Source organism: Pelodiscus sinensis, chromosome 3, assembly GCF_049634645.1.
Source record: "Pelodiscus sinensis isolate JC-2024 chromosome 3, ASM4963464v1, whole genome shotgun sequence".
NCBI lineage: Eukaryota > Metazoa > Chordata > Testudines > Trionychidae > Pelodiscus > Pelodiscus sinensis.
Window position 1 is genome coordinate 172,519,425 of NC_134713.1, and position 22,991 is coordinate 172,542,415.

The 22,991-nt window shown below is 38.1% G+C and overlaps 1 protein-coding gene across 14 annotated transcripts in view; it reads right to left on the reverse strand.

Annotated features, from left to right (window-relative positions):
- Nucleotides 1–22,991, reverse strand: part of NRXN1 (neurexin 1) — a 1,137,502-nt gene that overhangs the window by 578,073 nt on the left and 536,438 nt on the right. For all 14 annotated transcript variants that reach the window (XM_075925469.1, XM_075925468.1, XM_075925459.1 and 11 more), the window contains 2 exons: nucleotides 11,676–11,879; nucleotides 9,395–9,421 (listed from right to left, as the gene is read on the reverse strand). In XM_075925469.1, the coding sequence (XP_075781584.1) occupies nucleotides 9,395–9,421; nucleotides 11,676–11,879 (231 nt within the window). The remainder of the gene's footprint in view (nucleotides 1–9,394; nucleotides 9,422–11,675; nucleotides 11,880–22,991) is intronic.

Sequence of the window (22,991 nt, forward strand, 5' to 3'; positions counted from 1 at the left end):
TCGGTATCCCTGTAAACCTTGTTCCATGAGGAATAAGGGATGTCTCAAAATAGTGCTTTATTTTGAATTTTGGCACTGTGTAGAGATGCCAAATTTCAAAATAGCCTATTTGGAAATAAAATCAAAATAAGATCCTCAATCAAAATAATAGCCTATTTGGAAATAAAACTAGACATACCCTTAGTTAAGCCATCTCACTTTTCAAAAAGCTGACGAAAGAAAGAAAGAAAGAAAGAAAGAAAGAAAGAAAGAAAGAAAGAAAGAAAGAAAGAAAGAAAGAAAGAAAGAAAGAAAGAAAGAAAGAAAGAAAGAAAGAAAGAAAGAAAGAAAGAAAGAAAGAAAGAAAATATGCTTATCTATGTTTCCATTGATTATAAAAAATAGTATCAGCAGAAAAAATACTCTAGTTCCTAACTATTTTTATACCTATAATCAATGTGACATTATAAATACAGATATGAGCTACACATTGTTAATTATAGAAAAATGTAAGCATGGATATTTTCATGGAAGAGACTTACCCTTCTAGTGCAGTCACAGAGTCAGACCATCAGTGATCCACAAACAGTGCACATCATGGGCCAGATTCTGATACCTTTACCTCAGTGAGATTGTTTGTGGAGTAAGGTGTCACAACATAAGGAATGCCATAAGAATCTAGCCTCATAAATGTTGCAGGGGTCTTTGAAGTCATTAGATAATAAAATATCAAAATGGGAATCCACTAATGCTCTTGAATTAATGCAGAGGCATTACTGAGAGGACAAATATTTCTGTATTGATGTTAAAACATACATTTGGCTAATACCAGATGGTTTGGACATTTAATAATTAGGACGGCCACTTCCCAATGTATGTTTTAAAAGATATTTAAAAACCTATATACTTAAATCCTGCTCCATGAGGGTATGTCTACACTATCACCCTAGTTCGAACTAGGGTGGTAATGTAGGCAACCGGAGTTGCAAATGAAGCCCGGGATTTGAATTTCCCGGGCTTCATTTGCATCTTGCCGGGCGCCGCCATTTTTAAATGTCCGCTAGTGCGGACTCCGTGCCGCGCGACTACACGTGGCACGGACTAGGTAGTTCGGACTAGGCTTCCTATTCCGAACTACCGTTACTTCACGAGGAGTCCACGAGGAGTAACAGTAGTTCGGAATAGGAAGCCTAGTCCGAACTACCTAGTCCGTGCCACGTGTAGTCGCGCGGCACGGAGTCCGCACTAGCGGACATTTAAAAATGGCGGCGCCCGGCAAGATGCAAATGAAGCCCGGGAAATCCAAATCCCGGGCTTCATTTGCAACTCCGGTTGCCTACATTACCACCCTAGTTCGAACTAGGGTGATAGTGTAGACATACCCTTATTTATTCCCAATATCATAACAATGAGGTTTATAACTGTAATACCCTCTTAGTAGCATTTTCAATAAAAATTTTCCACTGCTTGTGACTAGTGTAGAATGCAGTATCTTGGGCATATTATTGTTAGAGAATTAGTTATTCACAGTGGCCCCAGTTAAGACCATTTGACCAGGCACTATATAAACACATAGTAAGGGTATGTCTATACTAGCCCCCTAGTTCAAACTAAGGAGGCTAATGTAGGCATTTGAAGTTGTAAATGAAGCCCGGGATTTAAATATCCTGGGCTTTATTTGAATGTTCCCATTCGGTCGCCATTCCACTAGTCCGAAGTAACTGCCAGTGGCTACACGCCGCAGTGAAACGGTAATTTGAACTAAGTCCTTAGCTCGAATTAACTTACTCCTCATGGAATGAGGCAGAAAAATATTGGTCACTTGATCAAACTGTCTGTCAGTCACAGAAGTCTATATGTTCACCTTGATTCCATATGTCTCCTGGTTATCTGAATGAGACAAGAGCAACTTTTGGCTAATACGAGGGGGAGCAGGGGAAGAGGGCAGAAAGAGAATGGAGGGCTGACAGGCCTTGTGTTGCCTGCTAGAGAAAGGAAATTTTGTGGAGACTGAGGCCTTCCATTTGTCTAGTTTGGTGCATCATAGTGGCTGCTGGTACTCCAGTGGGGTGTTGGGAGCAGGAGCAGAAGCAAGGTGGGAGGTAACAGATTGATCGATTTCAAGAGCCTTGGACCAATTGTGTTTAAAGCTGTAACAGGAAAGGAAATGGCTCTATGTGATTCTACGTCATTGAGTGACACCTGCATAAGTTAACTCACCTTTTAGGCTTCCCATTGATAGATTAGGTTAACATATGATCAACCTTTTCTTGTACATGTTTTATTAGCCATGAATGTGTGGAACTCATCCTCAGAAATCCAAATGGAGGAAAGAAAATAATCAGCAGTTTGTTTCCAGGCTCCATCCACAAACCAAATTTTATCCGTCTGAAACCAAATTCTACCCATAATATGCTACCGCTCACAGTAGATTGTTCAAATACCACCCTGAGTGTTCTGCTGGGGAATTCTATTTTTAATTCTCTGTGAAGAGCTTCAACATCCTAAATGATGGTGATACTCTATGGGGATGAGGTGGATTCTAAATATAAATTACACATTTCTCACAGTAACAAAATTTCTATCTCCCTACCCAAAACTCCCCCAAAATAACAACCAAAGGACAAGATTAAATGTGGTTAATAAGGGAAAATAACTTTTAAAAGTTACGTTTATTTTCCCTGAACATATTCATATGCAGACCTGGCTCTCCTTTTCCCTCCTGCTACTCATCACAAGCCCAATTATGCACTTGCTGAGTACCTGCATTGGGAAAAAAGGGAGTATAAAGTGGCTGCTTAACTCCCCATGCTCACTGCCTATATCCAGGCACAACAGTGATGGCAGTGGAGCAGAATCACGACCTGCTCCTACCCCTTCTTGTACAGGTGGACAGGTCTTGGCTGTGCCTCCCTACCACAGGAATCCCAGACAGTGCTGCTGAGCTGGTACAGCAGGAGATGAGATCTGAATGTTACAGTTCAGTTGCCGCCAACCTCCTTGGAGAAAGTGGGGAATTGAGAATCAAGATTCTTGTTTCCATGTCTGTGCCTGAATCAGTGCACTACAAGTGTAAGGCGTGAGCAAAGTCCATTTTCCACCTTCCCACAATGTTCTCTTCCAGTTCCAGGTGGATGATGCTGCAGGAGACAACTGGGGATCCAATACCTGGTCTCTCTTCTGGGTAGCAGTGAATGTGGTTTCATGAGGGTGAGTGGGTGGACTCATGATGTTGCTACAACAGAAGGAACTTTCTATTTTTTTCTGATCTGAATCTACAAATCACAAGATATATATAATTATTCTTCTCTCCTTCATATCTTGCTCCTCATACTGTGGCGAGTCAGTCAGTCAGCGACTGAACTTTCCATATATACCATGCTGATTTTTGCTGCAGTGGCTGTAATCTAATGTTCCTTTACTCATTCCTTTGGTCACTCATGTTTTAGCACAGATCAAAAACATCTGATACAACCTGATCCAGCCCATTGTGTTTTACTGTTTTTCTGTGCTCCACTTTATATTCTAGTCAGTCTCATCAGCAGATAATAAAAGGATAGTATATGGATATTTATTAGCCATTTTCATTGTGAAAATAGATTCTGCAACAGCCACAAGAGCACAGATGGAAGCTTCTTAATGCTGTAACTAAACAAGCAGTAGATTTTGAAATAGCTGTACGGTTTTTATTTAACTTTCCCCACGGCTTGAACCCTATAATGCAGACTGAAAATGGATTGCATTTAAAAATCATTGCTTGCTCAATCATCTATTTAATTCTACTGTGGTTTACTGATAATCTTTGTATGAGACCTTGGTTTACACAGAATTTGCAGAATAACTTGCCAGTCAACATGACACAAGAACAGGTGTTCATGCAACATGTCCCATCAGGTATAGTATACACACCTACAGAACATTAACATGAAGAAAGCATAGGGGATTACAGCATAGAAAAGGGAAAAAGGCAGGAGAGAGAAAGAGGACAATCTGGAAAGCAGAAATACAATAAATAAAGGATAGAAATACAACAAATAAAGGCATATGGACACAGGACAGAGAGAGAGAAGTAGAAAGATACAAGAGCAGAAAAGCCAGAAACAGAACAAAGAAAACAAGATACAGAGGGAAGGGTTTTAAAGTCCATGAAAGCTGCTTTTAAATTAGATTAATGAGCCGTTATAGGGTAAGGCAAGTTACCCTAGTCTCCAGACAGCATTGTGGGCACACACATTGCCTTGACAGTAGTGTTTAGGGGCTGGATTCTGAAGTCCTTGCTTAGGCCATGGAGTATTTATACAAGAATAGTGCTGTTAAATTCAATGGAACAAGTTGTATGAAGTGGGCTTTACATGAGAAAAAAAAAAGACTCAGAGAATCTCTTCTATGATCATGTACAAGACCTAGCTCCTGGATTGGCACTGTTTACCAGTATTTGACAGGGAAAAAATCTCTTTTTTTGCTTCACTGAGCAATGGCAATTTTGTCCAGGCTGGAAATGGATGAGAGAGGAGAGATCACTCAGTGATTACCTGTTCTGTTCACTCTCTCTAGGGCATCTGGCATTGGCCACTGTCAGAAGACAGGATGCTGGGCTAGATGGATGTTTGGTCTGACCCACTATGGCTATTCTTATGTTCTTCTTATGGTGTCTGATTCACTAGCTAAGATGTTAGTCATTGTTCAGCTTATAAAATTAGTTATTATGATTTGTATTTGTAAAATAGTTATGAGAGGCTCCTTTTAGACTGTGCTTCCATTATGCTGGACTGTGTAGAAAACCACAGAATATTTACTACCCAGCCCAGAGAGTTCATTTTCTGGGATTAAGACAAAATCCAATAGATGGAAGAAATTAACCAATGGGATAGGAGGGCAAGATGTCAGTAAAATAAATACACTGTACATAAGAATCAGGAGTCTCTGATCATGGCTGACATCTGCCTGTATTTTGTATCAGCAGATATGAGAGTTAAAGAGGGATTTAAACAAGGAGAAGGTGCTTTTGTAGTCACTGTCATGAGTGAAAATAAGAAGTGAGATAACAGGCCTGTATTCATACTACTACAATTCAAAAATGTCTTCTTTGGTGAAATCTTGCCTCTACTAGAGTCATTGGCAAACACTCCCTTTTTACTGGTTGATTCTGGGGGCATTAAAATGACAGAAAATTTACAATGGCTCTATAATTTCCATGTGAAAATAATATATTTTGAGGACCTGCCTTTGTTTCTTTATTTTATTTAAGAAAAATGCCTAATGATTTCAACACATATTTTGCATAATTAAGGATTGCAAGATGCTGCCCTGTACTAGTTAATACAGTGCTTAAGTGTATTCTCTTTTTGAAACAGAGGAGGCAACACTATGTTACTATGACATATACATTGCGTATAAGAGAGCACTGCATAAGACACAGTTGTACTGTATTGGACTTGGATTTGAGTCTTTTGAGGCATCAGCAACCATCTCTCTCATATTCAGATGGAAATAAACTGTAGTTTCCCAATTTCCCCACCCTATCAGTGAGTTGCTGGCATGCATATTGAGGGTTGCCCTAGAGTTCATCTTTTTCAACCCTTCTCCACCAATTGCCATTAAAATCTTCAGAGTTTATTTGTTTGTTTGTTTTTAAAACCAGGTACCTAATACAAACCAACTCTGTGTAGTTGATATTTTTCAAACAATGCTCTTCGTTTGTTTCTGAGTGAATACCCATGTTTATGAGAATGTTAGAGATCAAAATGATAGGGATAGATGGGCAAGATGTGTTAGTGGCACTGTGGTGTGCAATATAAGCTTTTGCTTGGCTCCACTGCTAATCTCAGCTTTGACCGGAAAGTACCAGCATGTTCTAAGGATTATATAATATGTCCTCAAGCTAGAGGCTTTGATTTAGTAAAGTCACTGTTCTGAAAAGCATCCTCTAAACTGATTTTGGGTTCTATCAGACAATAGCTTATTAGTGATGTCATTTTCTCCTCCCCCTAAGAGAGTTTCCACTAGTCTTTGTTTGTTTAAATGTGATCATTTTCTAATTTAACAAAAAAAATGACATTTGCTTGTCATCCACTTACTCACTTATTCTAATCTAACAAAAACAAAACACCGTATTTGACATTTACGTGTTATTTACTTATTTATAAGGAATGCAAGCTGAAAAGCCACATTTCAACACAGCAACTAGGTCGTCAGTTTCACATGAGCAACATGCTACAAACAGCTTCCATAACATTACTGACTAGCCATAGCAGATTGGCAACATGTCAAATGATAAATCTTGAAATTTAAATAATCTGTGCCTCACACAGAGAATATGACAAAAATCACAAAATGCACTGATCCTTTCTGCAGCCCAGCACATGCACAAGAAGCAGAGTGATGACAAACATATAAAAAGAAATAAACATTAATATCAGCTCTGAGCAGCCAATGGCAGCCCATGGCAAGAAGATAATCTGAGCTGCAGGGAGCAGAAGATAGATTTTAATTTTGTGTGAGGAGAAGTGGAAAGGTTTATTCAGTGTTGCTATTCACAATAGGAAACCATCCTCTTGAACGTCTATGTTCTTTCTCTCTCTCTGGCTCAAGCAGTGATTTTGTTTTTCGGAGTTATGTCTCCACAGTTCAGAGCAGATAATGGAATATTGCTCCCTGCCATTGACTGTATTGCTAGCCAGGTCATAACACATAGTGTCCAAGTCCAGGGAGTATAATTGCAGGGGTGGAGTCAATAAGGAACATAATCTGATTACTAATGAAGATTGTGCCAACCAATGGAATATTTTTTCAGTGATTCCTTGACTCAGAAAATGAATTAATTTTTATAAACATTAAAAATTGGTTGTTGCATCAGGTTTTCAGCAAAATACTCCCATATACCCTTCAAAAGATAGGAAACAATATACTGCAATATTACATTTTGTGCAGTAAATTACATCACAGTTCAGGACTTTATTGTTTTGTTTAGATTTATTTACTTTGGAATTATTGTTGTTTCCTTCAGAAATATTTTAAGCAGTATCTCTTCATTTTTAAGTAAGCAAATGGCTCCCAAGAACAGTAAACCACTCTAATGAGAAATCTGAAATACATGAACTGTACACTAAGTATTATATGCGAATATAAAAATTTCAGCAACTGAAGATAATTAAGCATTGCAATACTTACCATGTGAGATACTAAAAGCTCAAATCCCCCCACTAAATACGCAGGTAAGGACCTCCTTTAATAAAAGGAAGTTAGAACTAATCATGGCAATTCATTTCTTCTAAGACCAAAAAGGCCATAAACATACTGCAAAGGAAAGTGCGTATGGTATGAGAAACTGATACTGAGAATTGCCAATTTAGAGATTATACTACAAGTTAAACCTCTTTAGTCTGACATTCTCTTGTCCAGCAATATTCATGGTCCGGCATGATTTTAATTAGCTGGATGTCCACTTCTAGGCATGGCCAAGTTTCCAGTGGTCCATAAAGTTTGTTTACAGCCAGCAATCCTGGCACTCAGTGTTCTGTGCTGTTATTTACCTCTAATTTACCCCAAATGTCTTCTAAGAGCTCAGCAGCAATGGAAATGTTGGTAACACTGTTGGACAATATTGATCTCCTGTGGTTTAGCAAATTCTCTGGTTTGCCACTGGTCAGGTCTCAAAGTTGCTGAACTAGAGAGCTTCAACCTGTAGTACTATCTAGGGACAAGAAGGACTAATAATGGCAAAGATCCAATACAATGATTCAGTAAACTCACTCCTGCTCATTTCAATCCAATATATATTTTAATTAAACTACCTGCTCTACTTAATTATATGAATTAATCCAAAGTATATGGATTAATAATTCCAGATTTCTTCAAAGTTATAAATTTTCCTCTGGGAGGCATTTTGTTAAATTCTATAGGAAATCAAGGATATCATATGTCCTTAAAATCAACTTATGTATAGTTTCCATCAAAAAAAGCAGTAACCAAGATCATTGCATTTGTGTCAAATAGCTACTTGTTTTAGTTCTAAGACCTGTATACAAGAAAAAGACACTCCCAGTCCTTGGACAGGCAGCAGCAAACGGCTTTTGGAATCTTCCATTACCACATATACATTTGACAGCAGACAGATTAATATACTTTCTCCTTGCATTAGAATCTTAGGAAACTCTATTTTTATGAAGAATGCACCTTGTCCTCTGGTACAAGTAGACATATTTTTTACATTAATTTACAACAACATTTTAAAATGTGTTAAGATTTCATTTTAGAATGTAATACTCACCCAAAGAACATTTTACTTTATAATATGATTTGTTTACCTTCTTTACAAATGAAGCATTACTTATATCCTCATGCAGCTTGTTTAGTGTAGTATCTACCTATATTGCATTCTTTTGCATATTATATAGAAGGAACTGTAGCTTCCTACTTTTTCATAGACTAGAAAAATATTATGGATAATTTCTGTAATGAATTATGGAGAGTTTAGAACTAATGGTGGCTATGTTTAAATAGTTTTATATTTAGCATTTAATATTTGTGTAGGACCAATTCTGGACATCAAACCTGGGAGAAAAAAATAAAGCAACTAAAATCTACAGTACTTACTCTATAGAGTTGTGTTGACACCATTCGGGAGCTCCACTGACTCAAAATAAAATCACAGTCCTTTATCCCCTTTCAGATTATAGCCTCTTATCCAAATAATATCAGAAAGGATAAAATTTAGTCCATTCATCTAGCAAATATTTCCCTCTGTTTCATTAACATGCATAGCACAGATAACAATTGTTCAATTTAAGGGTTTTTACATGATTACAGTGTAAAAAATCATCATACAAATGTAGTTTTTGTCAGACTCAGTAATGCCCTTAACTTAATAATACCCATATATTGCATACTCATAAAACAAGAGTTTAGCTAAACCAATTGTGCAGAAAGCAGCAAGTAAATATGGTTAATTGCTTGGGAGGATTATGGAATATGCATTATTATAGGAAGCACAATTATGTTCAGAGAGACTCACCATAGATTAGAGGTAAAAGGCCAAAGGAAAATGGAAAAAATACTGTAGGACATATGGTGAAAATCAGGAATTCTTATTAAATACCCCTTAGCTATTGTCAATAGAAGAACCCACATAAATTAAATCACTACGACAGTTATGTACTGTAAACTAGCTAAGGCTACAGCAAATATTGCAATCCCTCCCCTCTTCCCCCCATTTAAACCCTAATTTTTACTGAGGTTTAAATGGATGTGAAAGAGAACATTTTTCAGTTTACAGTATAGAATATATGATGATTTTGTACATCTATGTAATTAACTGTAGCATTTTATACTGAGTTATTAAATGCTTGTAAATGGTACACAATCTTTTAATCTACTTTGCATAATTTTATAATGGAAATTTTGAATAGGCACTTACTGGAATTACAGTTAATCCTGATACAGTCTAGATGGGGAAGAATAGATGAAAAATGAAAATTTATCCTTCAAGGTAATAGCTGCAGACATCCAATAAATCACAGTCCACCCTTCCGGGGACAGACACATGCAAATATGGCCACTCCAAATGATTGGTCTTTACATATTACTATAACCCAGATATAGTGCAATAAAACTTTATAAGTAAAAATGGAAGTATAGGTCAAAATGGCCAATTTCAAACAAAGCTACATGGTGACAAATCTAAGTGAAAAATCAGGTTTAGCTGTCAAAAATGCTTGATTGAGGCAGGCCACAACTTTTTCCCCATCTGTGAAAGAACAGATAACTTTTCTCAGTGTAATTAAAAAGTGCTCCGTCACAATGGGGCATAGAGTAGGCCAAGCCACCATCGTACATCTTGGACCACTATTATATACTATACTTCAAAGGTGGATGTTTTATCTTACTATTAAATTAAGAAGTAAAATATAAAATACTTTCTATGTAAATCGTCTTTCACACTGCAGTGTATTTTTTACTTGATATAAATATATACAATCAATTCACAGCAGAACAATGACTCTATTTAAAATGTCTTATTAATATCTCAGAACATTTTATTTGGCAAATCTAGGAGTTTGAGAATATCATATTGTTTCATCTTACTTCTCACCTACTGTAGAATTCACTAATCTTATTTTTTCAGAAAAAACATACAGGTGTTGATTTTTTTTCTTTTTCTTTCTTTTTATATATACATATATATCTATAGAGAGAGAGAGCAGTATCTACTTTATATGAAAACAGATTGGCTTGCTTTGGAGAATCATTTTGTTGGATTATGACCCCAGAATTTTAAAATATTCAACACTGTTTTATATATACAGTAATTTCTCTTCAGCACCTTTGAGGAACATAAATAATATAAAACCTAGATTTTGTTTCCATATAGCTGAGTTTGTCATGTGTCGTCAACCGCATCAGAAAAGTGGTTGCAAACAGCCAGGGACCAACACTTACACACCTCTTACTACAGAAAGCTTTCCTGAAGGAGGCCCCACGTTGCCATTTTGTGATTTAAAAGTTTTTCTTAGTTTGCAGTAACCCTAGGATATCATAAGAGGAAACTATAAGAAACAGTAAAAGAAGACCAAATGGTAGTCTTCATATTTAATTCATTTCTCTCTCCATTAACCTTCCTTTCCCTCCTCCTCCCCCTCCTCCCGCCTCAGTAAATATCAGAATAGTAACTCAGTGACCTACTTTCTACATAATAGTGTGAGCTCATCATCATGTTAGCTACACAAATTAATACTATATCTATGAAAGCACCATAAAACTAAATTAAATAATTATTCGTCTTGAAAACAATAATGTAAAATAAATCACTTTAAGAAACCTATGTGAATTTTTATTCAATGTGTTTTTTCTCTCCCATACTTTCTCCCTCTCCAAAAAAAAGGGGGGGGGGGCAGAAATGAAAAGGGTTTGTGGAGTTTGATAATTATTACAGAAAACAGTAACCTAATTTTTTGTTAATTTTATACCAAACCAGGAAAGCATTTTATGCATTTATTTTTTTCTGTAGAAGGGCTTGTGTTTTTTGTGTTCACATGGCTGTTCGCTGAGGGTCGCAGACTTTGGGCATTGAAGGGTTGTGTAATCTTTTGACACAGATATACCACTATAGAATTGTTCAAAAAAGAAAACATGAATTTCACTAGATATTTGCTAAAAAGAGGAAACCAATAATGCCCATCAGTTGACATAATGTTCAATATTTCATGTGTGAAAATTAGAAGTTTTTTGATTAGGTACATTTATGATATGTTAGTTGGTGGAGCTAAAATTAGACTGACCTACATATTATAGCTGGAACAGTTTCTCTCTGTATTCTCAACTTCTTTAGCTGCTAATTATGAAGAATCTGTGGGTAGAGACCAATTCTCAGAAATCAAGCAAGTTAAAATTATTTCACCTAGAAATGTCACTGATGAACTGGCTTTCTCTTTTTAGAAAACACAATAGTACAAAATATATTATGATGGACTATGTTAGACTGTGTAAAGAATAAAAAATGCAAAACCAAAAGAATAAACATCAGTAACTTTAAATAATGGATGTGCATATATATATATATATATATATATATGATACATATATATAAAATTTAATTTTAATGCCAACAGGCTGTTGAATAAATGCTTGCAAGCAAAATAATAAGAATAAAAGTAAGAATGCTGAAGATGTTAATTTCTGGGAGGGGGAAGGTTTGTTACCTAGGTTGACCGTTAGTTTAACTCGTCCTGCATCCAGCTCTAAACGAAGTGTATCTGCTGATTCCCTAGAAGTAGTTGCCATTAAAATACCATAAGCTCTCTGAGACCTGAAGCGTAAGGACACATCTTCTGCCTCAGTATGCATCACAAGAGGGAGCTGTATCTTCATAAACATACTTCCGTCATAGCTTAAAACTGTTGCCTCTGGAAATAGACAAGAAAACTGCTAGTTAAAAATAAACTGTTACATTTTATTTATTAAGCCGCTTGTAGTAAAGCCTACACATTTATATAACCAAAAGACCCAATACCATCATGTTGAAAAAAAGAACAATAATTGTTGGGATACATAAGAAAAGTTAATTTAAAATCATAAATCTCAGGTTTTGGGGAAAAACAAGGCAACTTTTAGACTTAATTTAATGAAGTCGACTGCTATATTTTTAAGATTTAATCTGACAAATACTTAGATTTGTGCACTACTTTATATACATGAACATAAACTCATACACAAAGGACTTGCAAGACTAGGGTGACCAGGTGTTCTGTTTTTCAAAGGGACATTACTGTATTTAAGCCCTCCTGAAGGTGTCCCTATTTTTTCTTAAAAATAGGGATGTTGAGTTGGCTACTTGCTTCCCTCCCCTTGCTGCCTCTGTTTCAGAGGCAGCAAGGGGGGGAGAAGCAGTGACTAGTGCAGGTGGGGTGTGGTGGGGGCAGAGCTGCAGCATCCTCGAGCCAGCTCGCACTGCCTCCAGGAGCTAACCCTGCTGAGGTTCTGCATTTTAAATGTAGTAAGAGCCTGCAGGGCTCTGGGGCCTGCCAGCTCCCGGATGCTGCAACTCTGCATTTTAAATGCATTAGGAGTTGGGCTGATGGGTGCCCAGTTCTTAATAAATTGAAACTGCAGAGCCGACCACTCGATTAGCTGATTAACCTAAATTTTATAATCCCTACTTAAAAATGGGTAAATTGTCCCGTATTTTCTCTCTCCACTTCATAGAGTACTTGAACTAAAAGGGACATTGAAAGGTCACCAATCCCAGTCTCCTGCACTTATGGCACGATCAAGCACCACCTAGACTGGGGTGGGCAAGATGTGGACTGCAGACACCTTGCCATGACCCTTAGGCACAGAGCAGCTCACACCACTTTAAATGGCTGGCTGATCCATGCTCCGGATGCTGGGGAGGGAAGGGGAGTCTTCGCCCACTGCCCCCGTTCCCAACACACTCTCCCAGCTCCCCATGGCAAGTTACTGGCCAATAGGGGCTGAGAAATTTTGCTGGGAGCAAGAACAGCATGCAAAGCTTCCTACCTCTGTCCCATCTTCCCTCCCTATGCTAGAACAGAGCCACATGGGGCAGGCAGGGGTTTTGACCAGCTGAGGATTGCAGAAGACAGACTGAGAGCCTGCCTAACGATTCTACAAGGCTGCTGGCTGGGAGCTGCCTAAGTTAATGTCTCCCAGCCACAGCCCACCTCAGGCACCCCAACTACCTGCCCCATACCACCACCTAAACCCTCTTTACCCATCTCGCCATCTCTTCAAGGTCCCAATTCCCTCCCAGATCCTGCATTCCGTCCTACACCTCTCCCTCAGGCCACAATCATCTCCTGCATCCGTACCCCTTTCCTGACTCTGCACTCCATTCCTCTTCCTCAGTTCACCACCCAAATCCTTTGCACCCCCTTCCTCCTCTTCTTCCACATCACAACCTCCTCCCAAAACCTGCACCTCCCCCTACACACCTCCCCCAGACCAGAATCCTCTCCTGCATCCATACCCTCTCCTGGACCCTTCACCCCAAGCTCCTGCCCCAGATCACAACCCCCTCCCTCACCCAAACTCCCTCTGACACCCCACACCTTCTTCTGCACCACAATTCCTAACCCAAGCTCCCTTCTGCATCCAACTCCCATCCCACAGTTGTGTGGCCCTTGACCACTTACCAAAATCTTGGAATGGCCCTCCATTAAAAATGATTGCCCACCCCAATCTAGGCAATTTCTGACAAGTATTTGTCTATCGTGGTCTTAAAAATCTCCAATGATCGAGATTCCACAATCTTCCTGGGCAATATATCCCAGTATTTAACAATCCTGACTCTTAGGTGGAAATGACAGGGGGAGTGTCTTGCCCCTACTTCTAAATCTGTATACCAAGGAAGAGTTGGGTTGTGGATAGTCTTTGCACAGCTACAGGGAATTCTATTTTCTCTCGTTCTAGGATTTCATCTTTTTTTCTATATCCTTGCTGTTGTGGTTTCCTACCTAGTATTACTTGTTAGAACAAGTTTATGTAGGATATTCTGGAAAGCTTTGGTCAATCTTCCCTCCCCCCCACTCCAAGGTTAGGCAGCATGTTCCTCCATAATGAAAGAATGGCTCATGCAGCATGAAGTCTTCCTGTCACTCTCTCTTTTTATAATTTCCTCTCCGCAAGCAGGAGATCTTGGTTTCCTTCCATGCAAGTTTTACATCCACTCGGGCTTGTTGATTTAGCATGATGATAGCCTGAATAAGTGAAGGAAGTTTGGGGTGGAGTGGTTATGAGTGAACGGATGTGAGTCTCAAAGGACTATTATGAATTCCTCACATGAATAAAGGGATGTTGGCTACATATTGCTCACCTAAGCGATGGCCCTTTCACATTGAGTGAGAGCCTAGTATTAAGACCTGCACTGGACAGATATCTACTGAGCAATTTGGGGAGATCTACCCTCCCTTACTTATTTGAATGGGCTGCTTACAATTAATAAAGTAATGGCCTCATGAACAGCCAGTGGCAAAACATTGCCCTATGTCTTATTACTTCACACGTCAGGCTCTATCCAGTTCCATTTAACTGGCTTTGATTCATGACAAATTGCAGGCTGAGATATACACCTCTGTCTGAGAGAAACACATCTTTCCTGGAAACCTGCACTGCTAGGTTGTCTCACATTTGGGGTTACAATAGATTATTATTTTCCCCACCTTCAGTGGCTCCAACGAGTTTTGTTTGATTAAAGGTACTGGAACAGAAGCCTAAGCTCTAAATGGCTGTGCTAATGTTTAATAATATGCTACTTGTTAAGAGGAGGCACAGCCTTTAAGACAGGGAATAACAGTTTTACATTGCTGGAAGCACAACAAGGAAAGAGATTTTATTAACAATCATAGAGGCCATTAATACTAGCAGGTTTCTTTTTCTTTTTTTATGTCAGCATCAAACCTCATGTACCGGGAAAAATTATCCAACGGAAGTGAGATACTAATCCTTGCGTTGTAAAAACTGATGAAATGCAATACCTCTTGGATGAATTTATGAACTGCTAACTTTGCTTAAAGAAATATTTTCCTTCTATGCTCAAAAATGGTATTATCATTATTTACATACCTAGTGAAATTCTCAGGGCCTGATTCTGTTTCTATTTGAAACACTATCATCAAATTAATTCCAATAAAGTCAGCGGAATTAAACAGATGTAAAACTGATGTGAAAGGATAATCAGGCTGTTAATGTGGATGAAGGCTGGGGTTTTCTAAAACACCTAAGAGAACAGAGAACTCAATTCCTCTGGACTTTCCTATGAGTTTTTCCCTTGTCTCCTTTTGAAAAAAACAGTTAAATTATTTATTGTTCTTTGATTTATTTTGTTTCCAAAATGAAGACAAGCTGTTCTTAGAACCCCTCAAAGGGCCAACGGGGAGGAATGTTGTTTTTCAATTTAAACCTTGAACAATTTGGGAATAAAATATCAAAACCAAAGGGTTAGAATTAAGGAATAAAATTATAATAAAAATGTTTTCCATTTGAAATTCAAGACCTGAATCTGTCAAGTGAACAGAAAATGAGTTTGCACCTGTCTCCTTTTCTTTTACATTCCCTGCCTTGTTCCCTTCAATGCGTCTTCTTCCTCCTATTGCTCAGGGATGTTAAGCCCTCCAATGCACCATGACTTCTTACTTTCCTCTGAAACTACATTATTTACTACACTTTTTCCTACTTCCTGTCACCTTCTCTCGATCCCATCATCATTCTCCTTGTTCCCTCCCATTGGCATAATAGTAGGCAGTTCTTTTTTAAATGTCACTCTTGCAACACTAGTGGAGATTTATTTACTTATTTATTTGTTACTTCTATTCCAGTAGCTCCAGTCATGGACCAGACTGCACTGTTGGAGGTGCTGTGAAAACACAAAACAAAAAGGCAGTCCCTGCCGCAAAGAGCATACAACTCTGGAATCAGCATGTAGCTATAATTATTCATATCAGAAAGAAGCCACTGGCACTGTAGTGATGCTCAGTCCAGAGGAGGAAGGGTCATGAGTGCACTGAAGGGTGAGAGGAGGAATGGGACAAGAGCTTTAAAAATGAGTATCAGAGAAAAAAGAAAATGAATTATTTAATGTGAAGAGTGAAAGGCTTGGCTGGGCTTCCTCAGGAGCAATGAAGTTCATGTGAAGAGGAGATGAAGGCTGTGGACAGGATGAGAATTCTGACTTGAAATAGTAGTGTGTTTTGAAGGCAATAGCAGGTTAGGACTTTGGACTATGAAGATTAAAAAAAACAAAGGACCTGATATGGGCCAGTTTCAGTTATCCCATTCCTGACTTTGTAATGTGTAATATGCTGTGATATGGTCCAGACACAACAGCATGAAAAATGCTGAGTGGTCAAGTAAGAATAGCTGAAAGGATTTCAAACACCTTTTTGAAAAAACAATGTGAAAGGATTTATAATCAATGAAACACTGAAGGTATTATCCTAAAAAAATCCAGTGTGTTTAATCAAGCTCCTTTAATTTTTTTAAAATCAGTTTACTAACATATTGAGTTCTGCTCCATAATTTATGTATGGAAGGTGTAATAATGGCTTCCTCAGAAGCCATTTTACCATGGTCTTTGCAGCTGCCTCAGATGGAGTTTCTCAATATGGAGGTGATAGAAGCACACATCTACACAGCAGAGATATTTCAGAATAACTAACATTATTCTGTGTCTACACTACAAGCAGCTATTTCAAGATAATGTCAAGCTGGAGGACTTCTTACTCCAACTCCTGTAACCCTAATTTTACAAGGAGTAAGGGTATGTCTACACTACCCCGCTAGTTCGAACTAGCGGGGTAATGTATGCATACCGCACTTGCTAATGAAGCCCGGGATTTGAATTTCCTGGGCTTCATTAGCATAAGCGGGGAGCCGCCATTTTTAAATCCCCGCTGCTTCGAACCCCGTGCAGCGCGGCTACACGGGGCTCGAACTAGGTAGTTCGGACTAGGTGCCTATTCCGAACTACCGTTACTCCTCGTGAAACTAGTTCGAACTAGGAGGGTAGTGTAGACATACCCTAAGAGAACTCGAAGGAAGTCTGTTCTTCCTTCGACTTCCTGCTATGTAGACATCGCCAAAAGCCGAAATAAGATATTTCAAATTAAGCTACGCAATTGATGTAGCTTATTTCAGCTTTAGCCCTGTTGTGTAGACATACTCTTAGGGAGGATATATACCTATCTTCACCATTGACTTGTTGCATGGCCAAGTAACTTTACCTTTTTCCCCCTTTGCCGTTTCTTTTTTTTTTTTTTTTTGTATTTAGACCATAATCTCTGTGGGGCAAAGGCTATGTGTTTGCAGAATGCAGAATGCATCCTGATTTTGGCTAAGGTTGTAAAACAATAATGTTACATTTTAATATCACAACAGAGAAAGTCATTAACAACTTACATAAATAATTATTGGACAAAATATGAATGAAACAAATGTATTCACTATAATTAGGGTAAATGTTTAACATGGGTAAGAGTCTGCCACCTTCATTCATAACAAGCAGTGCTTTATTTCAGTAGCACTGCTTGAGGGGGATGTCCTCACTACACAACAAGTGTAGGGTGGTAGAACTAGCCCCACAGGATATAGCAAGTGCACAGAATGAAATCTGTAGTAATCAGATAGGCAGATGATGAGGTTATTATAACAATAGGAAACACATGACTTTTCATATAGTCCGGAATTTGATAGGAGTTTTTATTTTATTTTATTTTATTTTATTTTAAAAGATGTCCAGGGACCATTCAATAGTAAAAAATAATACCCAAGTATATTTCTCCTCTGGAAAGGTCACGTAACTGTAACTTTACATGCCTGTCCTTCCTTTGATAAATTTACTCTTTTGCATTGTTCCTTATCCAGTCAAAATAATGCAGCCATGAAAGGCTTTGCCAAGAGCCAGTCACAAATTGTGATCCATGATAAAATCAGAGAGGCAGCCAAATTATATTGCTGTAGCATCTGTCCCTCCATCTGCTATAGTTTCTGTAAAAAACCTAAATCAATCTATAAATTATGCTGATCTTTTAACTTTATGAATAACCAAGTTTTTGATACAGAGGAAAAGTAAGCACATACAACCCAATTTCTGCTCACTCACACACACACACACACAGAATTAATTTTGAACAGCCTTGGAAGAGCATAAATGGCTTTTCATTAGTTACTAACTGATCGGATTATAAATTCATATATTCATAAAATCATAGAAATATGGGCCTCAAAGGAAACTTGTGAAGTCTAATTCCTGAATGACCAAGAAAAAATCTGTCCTTCCCAAACATATGTTATTCTAAGATTTTCTTACCCTCCAGTAACTGGGATTTCACCTTTTTATCATTTTTCTTTGCAATGGTCCACAGGATAGTAATTTGTTCACATCTTTCTTAAAGTGTAGCACTCAGAACTGGACATAGTACTCCAGATGAGTTCTCACCATGAGCAGATTAGGAAAATTACCTCCCATGCCTTACAAATAACACACCTATTAATGCACTTCAGATGCTAGTTGCCTCCCTTATATCTGCACTGCTCAAACTGTAGGCTCAAATTCAATCTGTAAACCACTTCAAACTCTGCATCCTTTTCTTCACTACTATCACCTAGCCAGTTATACCTACTGTTTGCATTTGTGCATTTGATTTCTTTTTAACTGCAGTACATGGGACTTGTTTTAAAATCATAAAATCATTCAATATTGGAACTGAAAGGAACCTCAAGAGATCATCAAGTCCAGTCCCCTTCTAAGTGAAGAACTTTGCATTTGTCCTTATTAAATTTCATTCTATTTACCTTAGACCAGTTGTCCAGTTTATCCAGATCATTTTGAATTTTGACCCTATCCTCCAAAGCACTTGCAACCCCTCCTAGCTTGGTATCATCTGCAAACTTAATAAGTGTACTTTCTAAGCCATCATCTAAATAGTTGATGAAGATATTGAACAGAACTGTTCCCAAAACAGACCCCTGCAGAGCCCCACCTCTTATGCCCTTCCAGCATGACTGTAAATCATTAATAACTATTCTCTGAAAAACCGCCAGTTGCACACCCACCTTATAGTAGCCCCATCAAGGTTGTATTTCCCTAATTGATTGAGACCATATCAAATGCTTTTCTACAGTCTAGGTATCCCATGTCCACCACTTCTCCCATATCCATAAGACATGATATCCTATCAAAGAAAGCTATCAGATTCATATGGCATGATTTGTTCTTTAAAAATCTATTATCAGCTTATTTTCTTACAGGTTTTTGCAGATGAATTCCTTTATTACTTGCTTAATTATATTTCCTGGTACAGAAATTAAACTGACTGGTCTGTAGTTTTCTGGGTTGTTCTTATTTCCCTTTTTATAGATGGGCACTATATTTGCCCTTTTCCAGTCTTCTAGAATCTTCCCTATCTTCCATGACTTTTTAAAGATGTTAGCTAAAGGCTCAGATACCTCCCCTATCAGCTTATCAACCTCCTCCTGTAGCTTTCCCACCTGATTCCTGAGAGATTCTACCAGTAGGAACCTTTCACATTGGATGTCTCTCCAGCCTGGATCTTGGTAAGTGGGAATTGCAAGTCATAATCCCTACAAACCACACCAGGATCGGGGGAGAGGCATCCATGGTCAGGTGGTCTGTCTGGCTACAGGTGCAGGCAGAGGAGACAGAAGCAGTGCTGACACAGGTGTTGCAAGTCTTCCTAACCATATTGGGACTCCCTCTCAAGCTCCCCTGTCAGCAGCCTCCTGTTCACTGCACTCCCCTGGTCACTCTGCCTCTGGCGTTTAAAGCCTGCTCACCCAGGTCAGGCCAACTCCCTTGTTAGCCATACAAGGGGAGGCTGATCTCAAGGCTGAATGAGATTGATCAAAAGTAATCAAGGGAACAAAAGATCAAACACTCCCTGACACCCAATCCCAAATGCCACAGTAACTGAAATCACCAAACAGAAACAAAATGCAAACAGTCAAGAAAACTCACTGACGCCACAGCTAGTACATTCTCCTGGTGGCCTGTTCAGCAGCGGGATCTCTTGTGCTCTCTCTCAAGCTCCCCTGTCTGCAGCCCCCTGTCTGCTCATTAAATTTCGTCTTCCTGATTTCCAACCGACTCTTCAATTTGTCAAGGTCATTTTGAATTCTAATTCTGTCCTCCAAAGTTCTTATAACTCCTCCTTTCTTGGTGTCATCTTCAAATTCTATATGCATATTCTCCACACCATTATCCAAATCAGCAATGAAAATAATGAATAGCACCAGACCTAGCACTGACTCCTGTAGCAGCCCAAGAGATACCTCCTCCCAGTTTAGCACTTTATTCCCACAATATAAGAACATTGTATTGTACTATATTGATACATATAATAAGGAGAAATCATTTCTTTAATTAAGGCAAAGAAAGTTTCAAGGCATATAAATATTAGTGTCACAAAATATAAATATATGGCATATTTTTTGCAGATATCCTAACTTCCTAATACATAATTATAGAGAACAAGTTGTTTAACCACAAGTATTTGACTCTAACATGGGTTTCCCACTTTGTAAGGCTTTATTGTTTGTGGAAGTGAACATGTTCTTACTTTAATTAGTTATAATAATTATAATTATGTTCCTTACAACACTAAATACAATAGTGTATCAGTTATTGAACATGAGTAGTATTATAACAACTTGTGTGGTTAAAATGTCAACACAATGCTGAAAGAATCCCCCAAACCGTAATTGTATTAATGCATGACTATTTGGGATACAAATATTACTGAAAGGAGAACTGCTTTCAGTGAATTTTCCTCTGGATAGGCTAATTCAAGGGTGGGAAATGACTGTACAAAGATTTTTGCTGGACAAGAGCCAGATACGATTGTGAGGAAGCTAGTAAGAATACAGTATTACCATCACTCCCAGTAGGTGAAGTTATGTGTACTAGAAAATTAAGTCTTAAATTGGATGATAGCTGAAAATATACTAGGGGGGGGGAAATAACTGGAGATGAAAAGGATCCTGTACAAGTTCTTATGACCTGTTAAATATGCTTATGATAAATCCCTATGATGAAGTTTGCAATTAAATTCTCATTTGCAGATTTGCATATATTTGTTGCCCCTGTCTCTAATGATTGAAATTTATAAATATTTCTAGTTCTTACTCATTTGGAAAGATAGAAGTACTATTTTTATTTCTACCATATGTAATAGCGGAATTTTGCCACAGGGTGGTAGACCGTGCATATTTAACTGAAGATTTTTGTAATTTATCTTACAGTTTGGCTATGCCCTCTGCCAACTTCACTCCCCCAGTAATAGAACAATTCAGAAACATCAAAATAACTGGCTTCTCACGAAAGGGGCTTACATCTTTTAAAAGTCTGGGACCTTTTTGGAAATGCCAATAACCTGACTTTATTAACCACACAAGCAATAGGATTTCCTCAAGTTTATATCTAGATTTAAAATAAATCATTGGTTTTATTTTTAAACAGTAAAAACTTCACGTGACCACTTTATCTAGCAAAATGAATTAAACTATAAAGTAGAAACTTTAGCTGACAGTGAATAAGCATGAAGATTAGGTTTCAGCTGAAAGGGAAAACTATAAATAAATATGTCAATTGTAATATAAGATTTCACAAAAAAAGTGTTCTGGCATTTGAGCATTTCTTCTTCAAACTGGAATGCAAACACTAAACAAGATTTTTGTTCCACTAAACTGTTAGTTTCCCACTTATCCTTACAAATAAGGATGTCAAATTTCATTTCTTTTGTTTCTTGAAATACATTAAATAAAAGGTCTGAGTCCTTTATTGTAATAAAATCACCTACAAGAGAATAATATAATATAAAAGTAAAGATTTGTTATAAAAAGAGAAATTGAAAAGCAGATTTAATATTCAGTCACTAAAATACAAGTGCTGAAACTGACAATTGTAACAAATCATGAATATTTAACTAGAGAAGATTTAAGCAATGTGTGTGCAAAGCACCGGAAGTGTCTTTATCAATTCTATTTGGTGTCAATTTAAAAATAAAAATTCTATCTCTGATAAAAAATACTAAACTGAGCTACTGTGTTCCTTTTCTTTCATAAAACTGTGTATTGTACACAGAAAAAAACATGCCCATTAATTTAAGTAGTATGTACACGATTCAACAAAATAGCATAAAATTCTTCTCAATGTTATTACTGAACTATTCTAATTTTAATGATCACTGAAATACTACTGCTTGCAGATTAAAGTGTTAATACTAATTAAAATAAGATACAAGAAATAATTAGGACTGTTGATTAATTGTAGCCAGTACACATGATTAACTCAAAAAATTAATCGTGATAAAAATTAATTGCACGTAATCATCGTTTTAATCACACTATTAAACCATACAATACAATTGAAATGTATTAAATATTTCTGGATGTTTTTTCTACATTTTCAAATTTATTGATTTCAATTACAACACAAAATACGAAGTATACAATGTTCACTGTACAATGTACAGGTTGAATCTCCCAAATCAGGGACTCTCTGGTCCTGCAACATCCTTGATCCTGCAGGGCCAAATATGTCATAGAATCAAAGAACACCAGAGCCAGCTGAGACAATGCAAGGGCTGGGGAGCCCCAGCTGAGCCAGGCTGCATCTGCGGAAGCCTCGCCCTGTCTGGGGAATCCCCGAGGGCTGGGCGGTAGCTGGGGAACTCACTGAATCCCCAGAAGCAGCAGGCAGCCCTAGCAGCAGGGCAGGGTGGACGAGTAGCTGTGGCTGGGGTGCCCCTCTTGGCAGGGTGGCACCAGCGAGGGAACACCTTGCAGTAGCAGGGCCAGCAGTGGCCAAGCTATTCCCACCAGGAATCTCAAGAGACCTTGGGGCAGCAGGCAGGCAGCATGAGTGGGGCCTACAGCTGGGCAGGGAGCCCCAAAGAGAAAAGCCTAGAAGAGAGCAGCCAGCAAGGGAGCACAAAGCTCCCCTGGTCTGGTAAACTCCCTGGTCCAGGACAGCTCAGGTCCCA